Source organism: Telopea speciosissima, chromosome 11 (genome assembly GCF_018873765.1).
Source record: "Telopea speciosissima isolate NSW1024214 ecotype Mountain lineage chromosome 11, Tspe_v1, whole genome shotgun sequence".
In the NCBI taxonomy this organism is placed as follows: Eukaryota; Viridiplantae; Streptophyta; class Magnoliopsida; order Proteales; family Proteaceae; genus Telopea; species Telopea speciosissima.
Genome location: NC_057926.1, coordinates 1,984,798 through 2,004,593, shown reverse-complemented (window position 1 = coordinate 2,004,593; position 19,796 = coordinate 1,984,798). Strand labels below are relative to the sequence as shown.

General features: G+C 37.7%; 2 protein-coding genes across 2 annotated transcripts in view; both read right to left on the bottom strand.

Annotated features, from left to right (window-relative positions):
* Positions 1–10,086, bottom strand: part of LOC122645594 (probable small nuclear ribonucleoprotein G) — a 35,403-nt gene extending 25,317 nt beyond the window's left edge. The window contains exon 1 of the mRNA XM_043838905.1: positions 10,080–10,086. The gene's annotated coding sequence lies outside the window, so the exon portion shown is untranslated. The remainder of the gene's footprint in view (positions 1–10,079) is intronic.
* The window catches only part of LOC122645593 (MAG2-interacting protein 2), a 45,637-nt gene that overhangs the window by 3,478 nt on the left and 22,363 nt on the right, over positions 1–19,796 (bottom strand). Inside the window, exons 4-10 of the mRNA XM_043838904.1 lie at positions 18,449–18,650; positions 16,365–16,564; positions 15,147–16,149; positions 13,692–14,668; positions 13,003–13,091; positions 10,836–11,195; positions 203–1,445 (exon numbers count right to left, since the gene is read on the bottom strand). Coding sequence (XP_043694839.1) covers positions 203–1,445; positions 10,836–11,195; positions 13,003–13,091; positions 13,692–14,668; positions 15,147–16,149; positions 16,365–16,564; positions 18,449–18,650 — 4,074 coding nt within the window. The remainder of the gene's footprint in view (positions 1–202; positions 1,446–10,835; positions 11,196–13,002; positions 13,092–13,691; positions 14,669–15,146; positions 16,150–16,364; positions 16,565–18,448; positions 18,651–19,796) is intronic.

The following is a 19,796-nucleotide window of genomic DNA, read 5'->3' as shown; positions in this document are numbered from 1 at the left end:
CAACAACAACAACTCAGCCTTATTCCAATTAAATGGGGTCGGCTACATGGATCCTAGCGAGAGAGTAATATCTTGAAAAAATTATAGTTTTTTTGCTTTTTATGAAATTTTAAAGATGTAGTTTCCCATAACAAGACTAGACCCATGAATAGAATTACAGAGTAAGAATTATGTGAAGACAATATTGAGAGTAACAAATGACCTGAACTTAGAGATTTGTGCTTCTCTTGGAATTTCTGCAGCAGCAGCTCCCTTCTCTGAAAAGGACCATCACATTCAACACCAAAGTTGTGCAACGAACTATATAACATCCCCATGTTCATGATGGAGGAGATCTCATGGTATGCTTCCCTTGTTCTCAACTGCTCCTCTATTATTTCCTTTCCATGAAAAGCATCCACAAGATTTAACAAGAATGAGCATCCAAGAATGTCTTCTTCTTCGGTAACAGGTGGCTCCACTATTGATTTTGCTAGAGATGCAATTAAATCATCACTAGGAACAATATCATTTCTTGCCAACCAGGACAGGATACACACTACAGCTTGTGTTCTCACGCTCATGTATGGCTTCCCAGCAAGAGTTTTCATGCCAGGAATCTTTTTTTTCCCATACTCTGGTTTCCTACTCAATTCAAGCAGCCATGGAAGTTGTAATGCAGCAAAAGTCAGTACTTTTCCATTTTCTTTTAGAAGAGAGTCCCAATCTATTCTTTTTTCATTCGGTAACTCTTTTGCAACAGTAAAAAGTATATTTTTTATGTTTTCAAAATGAACTTCCTGATCACCATTACCAACACCCACCATTTCAGAGCAATCTCTTAGCGTCACTATATCTTGAATACTGTGTATTGGAAGTGAGGTGATTGAAAAATTTTGAACAGAGAAGTTTGGAGGACTTGTCCCTGTCATTATCATTAATCTTTCACATTGACTTTGCATATCAAGATCCTTCCATGCATGCAACAGCTCACCGATTGATTCTTCATCACAATGGCTTAAAGCAAAACCTAGCAGCTGTTTTCGAGAACTTATGTCCATATTATCAAGGACAGGACCTCTTGCAATTGCAGCAGATAAGTCCCAAATGGGTCCATGCCCTTTCTGAACCAAAACAAGACAGAGATCAAATGCTAGTTGCAAATCACCAGAAACAGCAGCTTCTCTTGCCACAGCCTCTTGTACAGCTGCTATCTCATCCTGGGAGCTCAATCCAAGAAGCTTAGCAATTTCTATAAGTTCATCTACATTGAGATAAGCTCCACGTTGACCTGTAATTACCATATTAATAATCTCCATTGGATCTTTTATTTGCCTAAACTGCAAGGGTAGAAGGGTAACGCCAAGGCTGGGAAGTTTAATGGTAAATGCATCAATAACATCAGCCTCTGCTTTAACACTTGTGCTATTTGGAAAGAGGTTCAAACACTCCTTAGCCTTCCAGATCTGAAGCAGATGCAAGAAATGTTTCCATCAGTAAAATAAATAGAGGTATCAAGCTGAAAAACCTAGTTTTCATATTACATTGTTGACAAAAATCATTAAAATTTTAACATAGTATCAAAAGGATAGAAGGAATGCCAGATCAGAATAATAATGCAAAAAAGGTGAATGTAAACTTAAAATTCAGGAATAACCTTGGGAAGTTCAAAAAACTCAAATTGTTCCCTAAAAGAAAGCTCAAAATTTAGATCTAAAGTTCACTGTCCCCCCCCCCCCCCCTTTTTTTCTGTTTCTTTTGTTTTAGGCTCTTGATTGATTGAAACCCACCTCAAGCAAGTAAATTAGGTTTATTCATCCCCCCCCCCCCTCTTTTGTTCCTTCTTGGCATTAACCCTTTACTATTTTCTGCTTTCTTCTTTCTTTTTTTTTTTTTTTTGGGGGGGGGGGGGTGAATAAACCCTTAACTGTTTCTGTAGCTCTTATTTGTGGTGTTCACACTCACATATGTTATGCACAGCAAATAAGAGTGCCATAGTGCAAGTCAGAGCCTTTGTTATGACAAGTGGAAGGTCAGAAAGGATGCCAACCAAGGTGATGAGAGAAGGATTTGGGGAGTCTAGGGAAATGAGCATGGAGCAGAGTCTGCACATCTGATACCAAATAATGACAATGATGATCCATGTCGGACACTTATGGTGATTGGTTGTGAATATGAAGCTGCGGAAAACTTACATAAATCAAACCATGAGCTTAGCATCACTTTTCTTAATGAAACCACGAGTCCACTACAAGTTATACTCCTCTATATGCTACTAGATGCTACAAGATGCCTTTAAGCTTTAACAATCGCCTTCAGTGGGTAATCAAAGTTTGTTACAAGACATGCCCTGCAAACTGAACCACAAAGACTTATAGGGAACAAGTCCAGACTAAACCCAACCAACCAGGTCCACGTTTTACAGTTTTAAAATCTATATAACATATCCTGAGCACTTTAATTTGCATGTTGTCAGGTAAAATGAACACAAGTAGAAAAGGTTTGGGAGATGGCTAACATTGAAAGAAAAACAATGTGTTCTGTTCTCCAGTAAGAGTTTAGCTTTATCTTAATAATGGAAGATCCGACAATTGATGCTTTAGGATATCACTTCCCACATTCATTTAAAATATGAACTTCTAGTTCATGTACAGAGCCATATCATTACTAAGTGATATCCAAATACCAAAGTTAAGAGGGAGATGAGAAAGCCATACTGCAAAGCTTATGTATTTAAATTATTTACTTAGTTTACTTCAGCAATAGATAAACAAGGACAAAAGTCTAGGGGAGAATTGGTAAAGCAAATTCACAAGCATGGTTCAAGATCTTGGTTTCCCAAGTTTCCGAGACAAAACCCATATGTTATACTGTATCGAACAGGTTTCGACAATATTTCGGAAATTTCGATAATTTCGACAAGTTTCGACCTATTTTAACCAATTTCAACCAGCCCATAACATGTCGAGTTTTGCCCAAAAAATACCAGGTTTTGACAGAAACCTGTGAAATCTCCCGGTCAGGGTCGAAACCAGCCTCAAAACTGAGATTTAGAACCTTGCTCACAAGATAACTGTGGATACACATTGATGTGCCAAAAATAAATTACAGAAAAAGAAATGCATGAAAATCACAGTTATCAAGGCATCACCAAGGCAACAACATGCCTTACTAGAAGCAAGAAAAGCAACCGTCTTGGTCGCCTGGTAATGCAGGAGCATCATCACAGTTTTGGTTCAAACCTGGTCCAACTGACTGGGTTATTTCTAATGTCCAGATTCAATGAACCTGGCCAGAACAGATCTCAGTTACGATTATGAAAACTGCTCATTCCAGGAATCTTATCTCCAGCAAGATGTTGGGTGTTGGACTCAGTTTAGAAGATTTATAAAGTTTTCGGTTCCTGATAATCAGAACTCTTATCACCAAGTTCCTGCCATAAGGGTTCTTATTTGTTTATTTAATGTTTTAGTTGTTCATGCAGGCTGGGACATGTCTAGTCGTGGTCAAAGTTTGTTTCTTTTATTTTATTAAGTTTCCTAATCAGCACGAGTCTATTGTATCCAACGCTTGGGAGGTTTAGATAGACTTTATTTCTGTTTATAGTTGAGTTTGTTTAGGGCTCTTTTTAAGCTGGTCGACTGGACTAGTGTTTCCCAGTCATATTTTGTTTATGTTTTGCATTTTTATTTAAATATGTAAAATGATTTTGAATGAATGGAATAGTTTTTCTTTGGTTGGTTTTGTCTCTCTCCTTTCTCCCCTCTTTCCCCATTGATTTCCTCTCTATTTTTCTTCTAATTTACTGGTCATGGTACTGTTCACAGCCCCAGAACAGCCCCTTAATCTTATCTTTCTTCTTTCCTTATTCACTCTCTTAAGCCTACCATAGCAGATCCTTCTTTTGATCTGCATCAATTTGGTATCAGAGCCAAACCTGAAGAAGCTTTTCAGCATGGAGCTTGACACTTAGTATTTACGATCTATTACTTTCACTCCAAGAAAGTGTGCGTACCCAAAGAGAGTATCAAAGACAGGCATCTGAAGAATTCAAGCAAAAAATTGGAGTTCTACTTGAAGTTCTGCACCCACAAGTTGCAGGCAAGTTGACCAATGAAGCCTTTGACGATGAAGACTCTCAAGAGGATTCCATGATCAGAATAGAAGATAAATTGATCGATGAACAGATCAAAGATGAAGATGAACTTGAAGAGGAGCAAATAATGATCGATCCTTTAGAGATCGAATGCATTGAATTTGTTCTTCCACAACAAATCTTCAACAGCACTGATTTTGTCCTTGATGTTCGTGAGAAGCACTGGATCGTCAAATCAAGTCGGCTGATCATGAATGCCAATAGAATGATAATGATTCTCTCATTCTATAAAACTCAAGGACGAGTTTTTTCAAACAAGGAGGAAATAATGCAGGAGCATAATCACAGTTCTGGTACAAACCTGGTCCAATTGACTGGATTATTTCTACTGTCCAGATTCAACGAATCTGGCCAGAAGAGATCTCAGTTTTCTAATCTTATCAGGAAACTCTATCAGTCTATCGTGGGGGCCACTTGGATTCTTCTACACAGCTACGATTATGAAAACTGGTCATTCTATGAATCTTATCCCCAGCAAGATGTGGGGCACAGTTTAGAAGACTTATAAAGCTTGCGGTTCCTGAAAATCAGGAAAATTATCCCCAAGTTCCTGTCGTAGGGATTCTTATTTGGGTTGTTATTATTTGTTTATTTAATATTTTAGTTCTTCCTGCAGGCTGGGCCATGTCCAGTCATGGTCAAAGTCTGTTTCTTTTATTTTATTTAGTTTCCTAGTCAGCACATGACTCTTTATTGTATCCTACGATTGGGAGGTTTAGATAGACTTTATTTCTGTTCTTAGTTGAGTTTGTTTAGGGCTCTTTTTAAGATGGTCGACTGGACTAGTGTTTGCCAGTCGTATTTTGTTTCCGTCTTGAATTTTTATTTAACTCTGTAAAAGGCATAGCCTACTCCATGATTTTGAATGAATGGAATAGTTTTTTGGTTGGTTTTGTCTCTCCTCCTCCTCTCTCTCCCCACGGATTTCCTCTCCTTTTTCTTCTAAATTACTGTTCACGGGTACTGTTCACAGTCCCGGAACAGCCCCTTATCTTCTCTTTCTCCTTCTCTTACTCTCTCTCTCAGTCTCTCTTAAGTCCACCATAGTAGATCCTTCTTTTGATCTGCATCACCTGGGCATCGCCTTGGCCTGCTTTGTGGCCTGGACAGACACCTTAGTGCGAAGTTTTTTTTTTCCTCTCTTTTTTTTTTCTGTGTGTGTTTTAAGATAAACAGTAGCTGCATCATATGAAATTCTTGAGTATATAGATGGTGTTATTGTGTTTGCCAATTCACACTATTGTGTATGCTAATATTGTTCAATTGAAACATATACAATTCTTGAGTATAAAAACAATTACCTCTACTATTATTCAACTGCCCATTTCCTGGTGTTATTGCATATGCCAATTCAAAGAGGAGCATATAATGAATATCTTAAAAAGTTACATTATATGGGTTTTTTGACACTTCACATTGATTGATACTTATTTCTCTCTTTTTTTTTTAAATTTTTTTATAAATATACTTATATTAAATTCTATTTTTTGCTTATTATAAGCTGGTTTTCTGATATTAAGTCATTATTAGCATCATTATATCATATTGCATTGATATGGCTTCTAACTAGCTAGCATAATATATATAAGCAAGGCAACAACAACTCAAGCCTTATCCCAACTAAATGGGGTTGGCTACATGGATCCTTTCAAAACAAAGTTGGGAAAACTGAGGTCCTCACTAAGGGAAATGAAAATAAGAGGACTGAAGAATAAAAATGAAGAAAAGATATAAGAAGTGAGAAATGGAAAATGAAAGTAAGAGAAACAAGGATAGCCAAAAAAATCAGGAAAATCTCAGCTACATGGTGTCGACAATGTGGATCCTTGCCCTCCAATAGGCTCTATCTGAGGTCATACTTGGCACAAGGCTCATACTATGCATGTCATTCTTCACAACCTCTCCTATGGTCATTTAGGCCTGCCCCAGGCTCTTTTAGCGCCTTTAATTGGGATCAGATCACTCCTCCTTACTGGTGCATCCCCAAGCCTCCGTTGAACATGGGCATACCACCTCAGACAACATTCTCGGAGCTTGTCACTGACCGGGGCAACTCCCATGTCAGTTCTAATACATTTGTTCCTCACTTTATCCTTCCTAGTTTTGCCGCATATCCATCTTAACATCCTCATCTCTGCAACACATAGCTTCGTTATATAACACTTCTTAACTGCCCAACATTCCGCCCCATACATCATAGCTAGTCGGACAATAGTCCTGTAGAACTTTCCTTAAAGCTTTAAAGGAATATGTCGGTCACACAATACTCCGGTCGTACCTCTCCACTTCATCCATCCCATATTAATTCTCTGTGACACATCATCATCTGTCTCCTTCTTTGTTTATGGTAGACCCCATATATCTAAAATAGTCACTTGGCGGTATCTCTCTCCTCAATTTTCACCATATCATTATCCATCATAGTTTGACTAAAGTTACACATCATATACTCCGTCTTTGATTTACTAATCTTAAAACCTATTGTTTCCAAGGTTGATCACCATATATAATCAAAACGTAGAATTTAATATAAGTTTATTTAGAACTTGGCACCTTCTTTTAATTGCTCTTTGTTTTATTCCCAAAAGTTCTTTAAGTTAGGGACTTAGGGGTATAAAAGGTTTTCAAAAATAATTCAAAAGTGACTTATCGTTATGTCATTATCAAAAGCTGTCATTGTTTTATCACATTTTTCAAGTACACATGCGAATCAATAGGATTTACCCTTTTGTTGTACTAAAAGGGCAAAAAAACAAGGTTACAAACCATTTGACACCTTTTTTTTGGGTGGATAAATAATTCATTACCAAAGAGAGCGAAAACAACAGCCCCAGAAAAAGGGGGAGAAAAAATAATCAAACAAAACACAAAAAGCCAAAGCCTCAAACAGAGGGGGCAAAGGCTCGAAGAGAGATGGGAAAGATACCCCAGGATACAACAATAAGCTTGTTCCTTGGGGTGCCATTACAAATAGAGGGAACAGCCACAAAGAGTTTGGCTTTAATTTCAAAAGAAATGGAATCACAAATCTGGTGCATAGTCCTAGAGTTGGTAGTCCATTTCTTGATATTACGTTCCATCCAAAGAAAATCAATATATATATATAAACCAGAATCTGAAAAAGAAAAGAGATGGGGGAGAAAGGGGGACTATCTAGAGAAGTAGAATCAACACTAGCATAGTAGCATTCTCCCCCCCCCCCCCCCAAGTCTTTATTTATACTCATCAGATTACATAACTCTAGACTCCTATTTGTAATAAGAATTTCAGATGAAGTCTAAACACAACTCTAAGACTAAAATATAAACTAAACTAAGGACTCACAACTACACCACAATAAGGACACTCTCCCTATCGTGAGTAGTCTTTAACACTCCCCCTCAAGTTGGAGTATAGCTATATCAAAAAGCTCCGGCTTGGAACAACAAGAACAGAATATTAAGAGCAACACTAGTCTTGAGCATAAATAGTAGTGGTAGACACCAGTGAACATAGGGAGAACTTCATTCAAGTATCAGCATCAACTCAAGCACATCAACCATCAGCAATTTCAGTAGATAATAACCTTTGTGTCGAATCCAATAAGCAAAGAGCAAAATAGGCGGTAGTGAACACTAACCACAATTGCAAAATAGACAGTGGTGAACACTAATGGCAATCCACAATATCATATCAGCAACAACAATATCAAAAGCACTTACAACGAAGGCTAGTAGTAGCTAGTAGGTAGCACTTCACAAAGAAGGCTAGTAGTAGGTAGTCATCTTCTCAAAAAAAAGTGCAACATACAACAGCTACATCAAAAACACTTCTCAAGAAAGGTACGTAGTAAGTAGTATTCTGCTCAAACAAAGGCAGATATTGAGCCCCAAATAGAGGTCTTAGATAAAAACTCCAATGATCAATAAGCAGTATAGGTTACTGCTGACCAGACAACATCAGGTTGCTGTAGACTAGATAAACAGTATAGGTTACTATGGACTAGATAGGCAATATAGGTTACTACTGACCAAACAACAACAGGTTGTTGCAGACCAGATAGGCAGTATAGATTACTGCAAACTAGACAACATTAGGTTGTTGTAGACCAAGTAAATATGAATTATTGCTGAATACCATCTTTAGATAAAATTGTTACTGAGGACACGAACAAATAAATAATAGTAATCTTCAGATAAAAATAGTCTCGAACTGATGACTTGAGTAGATAAGAGAATAATAATCTTCAATCTCCCCCTCACGGATAGCATTACACATGGACAAAAAATGACCACCAATAATCAACATCTTAAAGGATGAGCATCACAAAAACAAAAAAAAAAAACCAATAATCAAGAGTAGCGCTGCAACAAGATCCCAATAATCTCCAATTCACCCCTTCATGGTAGAAATAATCTCCATTCAAGATCCCAATAAATAATTTCCAATCTCTCCTCACGGTAGCAAATAATTGTCACGCAAGTACCAATCTTCAAAAATTGGAACCCCAAAGTGATATGATCGGGGCTCACCAAATAAATATTAAAAAAATATCAGCCCAATAGCAATTTTGTAAATAATTAATGCAATCCCAGGTTCAATAGGGTTTTCTATGGGCCCACCCAAGTGCTTTAACATGTCAATGTGTAATGGCAGTGGTAATATTGTAATTAAATCAAAGAACATACCCCAATTAAGAAAGGAGTGGCATGCTGGTAAATAACCAGAATTTTTCAAGGGCTTTTGGTAAACAAAGAAGCAATGGGATGCAATAGAAATTACTATTTATTAAGAAGGGACAATCTTGGAAGCAATTGTAAGTGATGGATAGAAGCTGAATTAGGCATAAAGGCAAGGGCAAATTAGGAAAGTGATAAAAGATGGAATATAATAAACAACTGTCATTGGGATTGCATGGATGATACAATAGACATGGGGGACATATGTGACATGTGACATAGGGGACATAACTGACATGAGATAATTATGAAGTTTGAGAAACCGTAAGTAACAAAGAAACCCATCCTAAACGAGATTGCATACCAAGAGAAAATAAAGTGGGTGGGAGCAATATGGTCAAATAAAAGATAAAAGAAAGTAATCAAACATCTTGCTGGCGGTAACCAAAGGGAAAGAAACCACGACAGTGGTTGTCTTAAACCTCACTGCCAAGGTCCAAAAGGAAATGATGACGAAAATCAAGAGACTCCATCAGCAGAGGTGAGAACAGTAAACACCGTTAGAGAAAATAAATCGAAGGCATATTTGAAAACCAAAACCAACATCAGTTCTCTGACCATCAAAGGCAGCTGGATCTGTAACCAGCAACCAGAGGTGGAAACCCAGCCGCCATTAGCAGCAGGATGTCGATTAGCAGAAAATAGAATCAGCAATATAGATGAGAAAACCAGAGAGTATGCAGCAGAGGCATCGGTTTGTTTGGCTTCAGCAAATCATGACCAGCAAACCTAGTCGAAGAATCAGGAATAAATTTCGATCAACAGCAACCAGTGATTCAAAACCAGAAATTTTTTCCAGAAACCAATAGCTATACAACCAGTGGAATGACCAGTGGTAGGAACAAACTTTGGCTCCAATCTTCAGCCAAACAGGTACAAATTTTCATACAAATCTTCATCAGTGTATGAAACCCTAGTTCTTTTTCTTCTATGAACTAGGGTTTCTTCTTCAAACCAGGAACCCAAAACGACTCTCAAAACGGCAATGACGGAGAGAAACAGGTACTTGGTTACTTCTCTGATACCATGTAACGAAAGGTAATACAAACCAGAATCTGAAAAAGAAGAGGAGATGGGGGGACTGACTAGAGAAGTAGAATCAATGCTAGCAGTTCCCCTCCCCCCCCCCTCCCCCCCAAAAAAAAAGTCTTTATTTATACTCATCAGATTACATAACTCTAGACTGTAATAGGAATCTGAGATAAGTCTAAACACAACTCTAAGACCAAAATAGAAACTAAAACTAAGGACTCACAACTACACCATGATAGGAAGAGTAGGACACTCTTCTTATCGCTCCTAGGCACCCCTCCACGCATGGATGATGACAAGGAGGAGTGGGAGATAGTGGAAATTAAATTATAATAAATAAAAAAAAGATAAAAACAAGGAAGAGTGGGAGATAGTGGAGATTAAATTATAATAAAAAAAGATAACAACCAAAATGGGCAACTGAGGGATTAGGATACCAATGATAAACAAAATCAAGTTTACAATGAGAATCAGCCCAATTGACCCTTCAAGAGTCATGGGAATTATAACTTTGACGTGTCATGTATCCATAATATCACGAACTCTTTCACTATCAAATATGATCTTAATATATCTGACGATATTATGCTATTAATTGGTAAACAAGATTACATTATTGTGATGCACAATTAGTTTTCCTAGTTTTTGACAAATTCAGATTTTTCTACACTTTAAGAAAATCTTGTAAAAGGGCCTGATTTTGGCCGAGTTTGGAAGAAACTTGTAGACATCAGGGTAGTATAGGGCAACAGTCACCGATCATCCTCAGTTGAATCGGCTGATCTGGCCAATTCAGTCCTTTATTTTAAACCTTAGCAACATGATGGATTGAACCAACAATCATAACTACAATCAAACCCCTTTCACAGGTAAAAAAATACTACAACTCTTGAACAAAAAAAGAACTGATACACAGAAGAAATTTAGTTCAATGAAATATGCATACTCACTTCTGAGCAAGCAAGACTTGAAGCTGAGTAGAAATATTCCCTTGCGGCTTGAATAACAAGATTTTCTGCTTTCTCTGTTGCCAAAGAAACTGCACCTGTCCCCTTTAAATAGTTCCTAGCTAAAGAAAACTTTCCAGCCTTCAGCAGTCCTCTGCAGAATTCCATCAGCACATACTCCAAGTCCAGAAAAGGAAATGCTTTCTCTTGAAGGCACTGAAGATCACGCCACATGTTTGCCCAATCATTATCTGATTTCCCCTGGTTCCGGCGACCAAATTTTGAGAGAATAAGACGAAGAATCTGTTTTACACCCTTTTCATCAGAACCAGCTTCTAGGAAAAAGCTAATTGGTTTTGGGACCTGCAAGTAAACAAGAAACACAAGCAAGTAAAGCCCTAGGCATAAATGCAGAAGTATCAAATTAGATCAATTTTCAATAGCTACACCTCTCTCAAATCACAAAAGGCATGAATACACAACATCCAGGATTCATGTCATACAATCAAGCATTCTCATCAAACAAAATAGCACAGAATTAAACACACCATACTGGAAAACCTGTTACAGAAACAAGGAGACATAAAAGTAATGGACTGTAGACCCCTAATTGTTTACTGATTGGATGAAGCTAGAATGATAATTTCTGTTTCCACAGAGACCCTGGGCTCCTCAGGAGATGAAACATAGGTTCTGTCCAAAATGTTTCTTCTTCCAGATGGTTTGTGAAATTTGGCACCAAAAACATTTTTTAACTTTACTAATATTCACTAGTTATCAAGGCATCGCCTAGGCGTCCAGGCGCCTTGGTCACCTTCGGCGCCTTGTTGGTGTTGCCTTGATTTTGGACCCTCTCCCATGCCTTGGATCACCTAGACCCTGTGACAACTATGCTATTCAGACCATATGTTATGCTATCAGACTGTCGTATAACTAAATCCAAAGGAGAAGCATAGAAGTATAGCATCAACTTGACAACGTGTTCTGCAATAGCTAAAACTAAATCACAGAAGTATAATGATCCAGAAAAATTAATTATTATGAAAAATAATAACAGCACTGACCAGTATCCCCAGTTTAGAGGTAGCAGAGGTGGAGAGGCCAAGAGGATTAAGATTCTACTCTCTTGTTTATAGGTTGATTTGAGTGTCTTGGAGGGGATGCTGCTTTATCAATTATTATTTTTTGTTGACAGGATGATTGCGACTATATAGATTTGTGCAGGCTTTTTCTTTTTCTTTTTTTCCACTTTTGGCAGCAAGGGGTCTTCAACCTTTTGGCTAAGGATGCAAACAGATTCTTTCCCTTCTATGACTTTTCTTTCATCAATACAGGTGTCTTTTCTGTTTAAAAAGAGAATCTTATACGGTTTTTTATAATAAGAAGAGAATTAAAAGATGATAAGCTTTATTAATAATGCCAATAATACAGAAGTCGAACGGTGATCAATTATATATAAAACAGTGAATAAGAGTCACGGTTTCCTTCTTTCCTGTGAGGTGATGATTAATGCTTTATTCTATGTCTTGCCTTATACTACATCTGCATAAGAAGTAGACCATGTGATGTCAAACAAACTAAAAACATTCACCAGATCATGTCAATATAGGGTTAACCAGTGGGGATAGATCAAACAGAAGAGTCTCAAACTTCAATCCTTGATTACCACATTACGCAAGTATTTAACTCTTATTATCAGAACCGTAAGTCTATTGAGTGGTCAATAGTTTCTAAAAGGGGTTCAAAGTCGATGGTAGACTGGTAGAGGATTTGACAAATGACAACCAACAAATAAAAAAAATCAACAAGTAACTTTTGTGGTAATAAGAAGCCACTACACTAGTCCAGGAATCTCATGAACTCAGAAAGAGTAACCAAGGATATACAAAGAGGAGTTCATTTGATATTGTATAGTTCTCATCCAAGCACAGGTTTCTCCCAAGGAACTAGACTAACAATTGAGAACCTTGTAAGTATCACATAAATAAACAGAACTACAAACATAGAAAGATAGGAATTCACAAATGTATGAAATTAAGGTACTATTGTCTAAAAGTGTGCCAAGAAATTATAGCTTTATCAGGACTCAGCAGTGACATTAGACTAGTAAAAAGCAACTCTCAAATTCCTTTTCACTGATATGAAGAGAGAGAAGAAAACATATACGAGCCTGGTAATATGCCAAAAGCCTCCCTGCTTCTACATGGCCTTCTGCAAGTTTAATTCTTTTCTCCAGGTCCGCAGCATAGACATTAGTATCTGTCAGTTCAGAAAGCTCCATCATGTCCCAAAACATAATTTCTCATTGAGAGAGAGAAATGTACAATCCAAAAAATTGACATTAAAAGCTCACAACAAAAACAAAATCTCAGATGAGTTTTCAAGCCTTGATAGATTTTGTAAACAGTTCCAAGTGTCAGCACAAATCAGAAACTAGCTCAACTCATGATAAAATTGTAAAAACTGGAACAAAACAATCAGCACCAGTCTAGATATTTCAGAAATGACTCATCAGGTAACCGTAAGTCATGCTATTGAGGAAACATAATGTTACTCGACCAGGACTAAGCCATCTGTATGCCCTCAACACTTAATAAGAATGTCTTGGTAACTCAAAAATGAGCTGAGGAAATGAAGGCAACCCATAAGTTCCAATGAAGTTACCAAAATGCCCTCAAATGGACATGTATCAAACATTGGGAGCATTTAGATCTTTATTCTACCTGGTAACAGAGGCTAGACTCTTTATAGCGAGACAGCCCAAAATAAAAATGAATTACTTTTCCAGCTTTGATCAGAATTATACTAACAATCAGGAAACTGAGAAATTTCCAAACCCCTGTAAGTGGGGTACGCTACCTCTTATCTGTGGAATCTTCGACAAAATGGAGGCCATTGTATTCCACCGATCATTAAGAGTGCACAGGTATATGCACCGCAAGGCACATTCTATAGCTTCAACTCCGTCCTTAAAAAAGCCATCAATCTGGAGATTTCTGCACCCTTCCTCGATGACCATCAAGCAAATATCTAAATAATTTTCTGCGGATATCTCTAGAAGCCATCTAACCAGAAAGGAGTCATCAGGCATCCAACCTACAGCATGCTGATCATCAATCCCTTGATATCCAGACACTGAGGCCATTGCATCAGATCTGTGTTGCATGAATGGAATAGCTTTCTCACGCAACCTTTCCACAACCTTATCTTCTTTGACACCCTTGAGCATCATCTTAAACTTTTCAAAGTCAGATAATTGCTCCCATGCAACAAGACTCATAGCGACGTTTACTTCATCATCAATTCCATCAGTATAAATAAGCGAGTACAAGTACGAGATGTCCTCATGAAACTGCTGCAACTCCTCAAGACCCTTCTGACAAGCAAATTCCACCATACGAAGGCAGTTGTCAAGCTGTCCACTCAAACTATCAATTTCTCTAGCTCTATTCTTGTACCAAAGGGAAAGTTCATCAATAGATGGCCAAACAAACCCTAAGCACTGATTCAAAATGAATTCAGTTCTAATATGGACAACATTCTCGTGATTATTTGAAAACTTCTTAATATAATTTACCATCTTTTCGCTCTCAACCCAATCTTTTTCCCTCACAGCAGCAGTCATAGGAGACCTCCCTGGAAGAAGCTGTCCATAGGTCTGAACAGGAACTGTTTCAGGAATGGCAGCTAAAATGTCTAGCAAGAAAGGACCCAGAGAATATGGATGACGCTTGAGGAGAAGGTTTAAGGCCCCAATCTTTCCACTTTCTGCAAGACTTACAGCAGCTTCATTGAGAGGCACAACCCGAAATTTGCAGTATTCCTGCACAGAAAACCTGCAGCAAAATACACCAATAAGCACATATCTCCACAAGTAAAACCACTAAGTAACAAATCGCCAAGGCCCTTATAAGAGACAGGACTCAAAAGTACGTGCATGCGAATACCACAGAATCTTTATCAACGAAATATCCAAGTCAGGAAAAAAAGTAGACGATCAGTCACAAATTTCAAGTCAGACAAGCAAAACAGTGGACATCTTAAGAATAGTTTAGAAGCAAAATGTGTTAAGAAACCTTTTTCTTTTTCCTGGACCAAAATCTATTCACCAAAACAAATTATAACAAAGGAATTTAGTGGAGAGCATCCAAATTGTATCTTCCATGAGAAAAACACAATGAGCCACCTACTTCGAAGAGAAACCAGAAGTCCAAATGGGACAGCAGTTGAGTATCATACAAATACAAAAAGCCTTTTGAACTACATTCATCTCTATGATTCATTTCAAGGGTAGGTTCCAGAGAGATTACATACCTGCCCATGTTTATGCCAATAAATGTCTCCAGCCTGTCTTTAAATTGCAGTAACTGAAGTCTTCGCACCCGGGAATCCCAAATTTGCCTACATTCACCAGTTTCCGATTCTGAAAATCTGTACCGGTCAGTGATACGAAGACCATATGCAATTAAGTCTTTCACAGCATCTTCCGTTGGTCCTACTTTATCAACACATTCTGAAAGAACAAAATCTTGATCCTTGATATTTGACAAAAACATGTTTATATCATTTCTTCCATGATTAGAATGTAACCACTGTAATTTGAAGATTTTATCTTTGTCCAGCCCATGCTGGTTAGCAAAGTCCATGGCAGCCTGATATTCTTGATTGCTAAGTAAAATATTACACATTTCTGAAACAGATTTCGCAGAAAATGACATCAAGCTCCAGTGTGATTTAGCAATATCTAACCGATTAAACCTGCTTTGACCTTGAGCAGTCTGTCCTATATCATGCACAATGGTAGTTTCAATCGAATCAGATGCAACATGTGAAGTCTCTGATGATGTCAAAAGAAAAACAAAACCTTTGTGTTGTTGTACTCTTTCTAAGACAGACACAGTGAATACTGGATCATTCTCCATACATTTTACACCACTCAGGATGTCGATCATGGTGACAACACCACTCCTCTCTGCAAGAACAAGGATGTCGTCAGACCACCAAGTGAAATCTACAACATCATTGTAAAATTTCCCTCTTCCACTTAAGATACTGGTTGTATGTGAGTAGCTCATCTGGCCGCATTCAATAATGGAAAGAGAACACTGTTCAGAATCCAAGCTAAAAACATCCAAGCCCCCCATTAAATCAAGAACAGCGACATATTTGCCAAGTGGTGAGAATAGCACTTTTGGAGTTGACAGAGTACCCATATAACCTTTTGGTGCAGAGACAAAACCTTCAAACTGAGGACTATGGAACACAAGATCTAGATCTGCATTCCTTGATATACGCCCAAGAGAGAGAAAATAGAATCCTGGAAGAAAAACAGAAAAACCATGAGGCAGAAACACTACCCTGTCAAATAAGATGTTTGTCTGTAACAGCAGGCACGTCATAAGATATCCATACTTGACAAAAGGAATGTGCCAAGTATTTTTTTCATAGATACTTGGGTTAAGTACTATTTCTTTGGGAAAAGAATCAAGTGAAAAAAAAGAAAAAAAAACACCTATGGATATAAAACCATACCATTATCATCAGCACTACCAACTACAACCAACAAGGAAAATTCTGAATGAAAGTCCAGGCATGAGATGCGCCGAGGAATGTTTTTCTTCAGGCTAGCACGATTACTTGAAATAGGGATGGAAGTAACCGATGCATCTGACTGCCGACTAACCTCAATATAATGAAGCAAACCATCTGACGTAAGAATATTGAAGCCACACCTGTCGAAATCAAGTAGAAGCTACTCATATAAACAGAGAAATAAAATATTAAACTTCTCAAAAGTATCAAAAAGTGGCAGACTAGTGTAGTCAATGTGATGGAGTTGCATTAGACTCATTGGATCAATTCGATCCTACATGAAAGCCTAAGCACAAGCTTGGGAGGACCACAAGGTGCTGGCGGCAATCCAAATGAGCTGAAAACAAGCTATGGGTAGTTATAATATACGTTGGGCATTTTTTAATTTTATGTGTTTCAATGTAACAGGCTTAATCTATAACCCGTATTTAGGGATTAAGTTAGCATAAGTTAATAGTGTCTTAAGTTTTAAGTTAGGAGTTTGAGTTAGATTAGGATATATATTAGTTACAACAGAGTCCAGATTTGAATTTATTTTTCTTAGTTAGTATACAACAGTGATTGGGAGTCCTTTTGAGAGTCAATTAAGGAATTTTTTCTTAGTATACAAGAGTGATTAGGAGTTCTTTTGTGGTTTTATGAAGCAATTTTAAAAGGTTATATATACACTCCCCTCCCCCTCCCAAAATCAATTAAGCATGAATTGAGTAAAGAAAATGTAGAGTTTTCTTAAGAGTTACTTCACCAGGTATTCTCTTTCCTTTATCCTTTTACTTATCCTTCTTATTCTCCTTCTAGTTTTACTACTTTCCAAGTGTGAGTGAGTGAGTGAGTGTGTGTGTGCTGAAACTGAATTCTATCTTTCAAATCTGGTTATTAGAGATCAATTAACATTATTATTGAACTGTTTATCAACTCTGATCATCAGATTCTGCTTATATTCCTTCATTATTGAATTTATCTTGAAGCGACTTGGGAGTTGCCCCAATCAATGACAAACTCCAAGAGAGTCGTTTAAGGTGGTATGGTCATATTCAACGGAGACCTAGGGACACCCCAGTAAGGAGGAGTGATATGATTCCGATTGAAGGAGCTAAAAGAGCTAGGGGCAGACCTAAAATTACCATAGGCGAAGTGGTGAGGAAGGACATGCATAGTCTAGGCCTGGTCCCAAGTATGATTTCAGACAGAGCCTATTGGAGGGCAAGGATCCATGTCGCAGACCACATTTATTTCCCATCTTCCATTTGTCCTTTTACTTTGTCATTTCTTATCTCTTTCCCCATCCCTCTTCTCCCATCTTTTCTTCACTTTTTTTTAGTATAACTGTTTTCACTATTTTGTTTTGTTAGGATCCATGTAGCCAACCCCATTAAGTTGGGATAAGACTGAGTTTGTTTTTGTTGTTGTTGTTATTGAATTTATCTTGAAACTAAAGCACCCTAGGAATCTTCTACAAAACCTTAACTGATTTTCTTTTGATATCAATAGATAGAATACGGAATCATCCCCAAAGATCTCGGTCAGAGCGGGCATATGCCAAACGTGAATACCCCCCTGGAAGCCACGGCCAGAACACCCGGTAGATTACCCTTCTCACTCGACCAGAATTTATTAAGATCTGATCAATGGTTGGATGTATCTGTAGTTTTTCCCTCTAGATTCTTTCTAGAACTCTGAACTGCATCACATTGGTAGCAAAGAAAGTTTTAGGTATTGAAATCATATTAGATGCAAGATGCATCAACTTGATTCTAAACCAGGGTTTGAGGAATCGGGATCGGATCGGCGGAATAGACAGATTCAGATCGGAAATTACCAAAACCGATCCCGATTCTGGCAAATTAAGATCAGGATTCCTAGGGCTATTTAGCCGATTCCTGCCGATCCTTGACCAATTCCGATCTCTTGAACCATGTTCCTAACTTATTCAGAATGGAAATGAGACTCCAAACCATACAAGGGCATCTGTGTGTTGTGTAAATTGAAATCTTGCAAGGCACTGATGAAAATTGAATACTTACAAACAAGAACTCTTTGCATCAGGATCATTCTGAGAAATCAGGCCAATGATTGGAACTGATATTTTTAGCTGCTGTTTTGTTATCCTTGCTATATCGTCTCCATTTGGTTTGATAAAATAGAGTGTATCTACCTCATCAATAACTCCAAGAACATCATGAAAATCTGACCAAGCTCCATGTATGAACGCAGACATCCTGTCATCTGGTTATAATACAGGCGAGAAATGGTTTTATTGAACCAGAATGGTTAGACACTGTGTAATAGAAAGGACATTGAGCATAGCTAGCTTAAGCCACAATACATTACATCAACTTTTTAACACTGACAAGTCTACAAATGCTTGGACATCTGCATATGTAATTTACTTTAAAGCATTCTTATGCTATGAAGATATTATTTGTGCTTACCTCATAAACAGTTAAGAGAAGCTATCCAATCTGAGACAAGTGGAGATTGTTCAACAGAAAGAGACACATGATTGATTTTTCAGCATGAAAATTTTCCTGGAGGATATCACCATCTGATAAATGGATACCTAGATGCTTGCTTATTATGAATGCTAGACATGGCACTTGGAATGTTTTTAGCATGTCAAATCTGCTGGAGGATAGCAATGCCAATAATTGGACTTCTTTATGAATACATATCATGCACATTAGACATGGAATCAAAACAGCTTTGAAAAAAGGGAGCCTTCAAAATCTTGAGAAATAGGCGATTGAGATAATACCATCTGATAATGGGATCTCACATTGGCTGCTATCACAGTCACTCGACAAGGTGTTAAATAAAAATAATTGTCATGTGACATAGGGCTACAGTTCAGACAGTAACAAATGTGCCAAAGAGTACAAGAAACACCAAGACAACCCTTTCCTAGCAATTAGCTAGTGAAGAAAGAGAGAATGGTTCAAGCTTGATTGTTTAGGTTGAGTTAGGGTTCAAGAAAATAGGTTTTAGTTGAGAAAAGTAGGTTCATTTGGAAGGTTTACCTGCTTCACCTAGAATTCTAGTGAAACAGCAGGTGCTGCTAAGGTTCATAGTTGGGTAATAAGACACAATTGAAAAGTAGTGGTATGGATGCCAGGGAAAAATATTGGAAGTGGTTTTTAAAGGGAGAGAAAAAGAGAAAAAAGAAAAAAAAAGCCAGGGTTTGTGGTGGGTAATATTGCTGTAATCAGAAAATAGGGAGTAGAAAGAAGAATAGCAAAAAGAGAGACAGTAGAAACCATAGCATCTAGAATCCACCTTAGCTCGAAGCGGTTCACCTTCAACCCTAATGAATCAATAAATATTGATGAAGACATCAGCCCACTGAGCCGACAGATCAGAGTGTACCAGAGACGA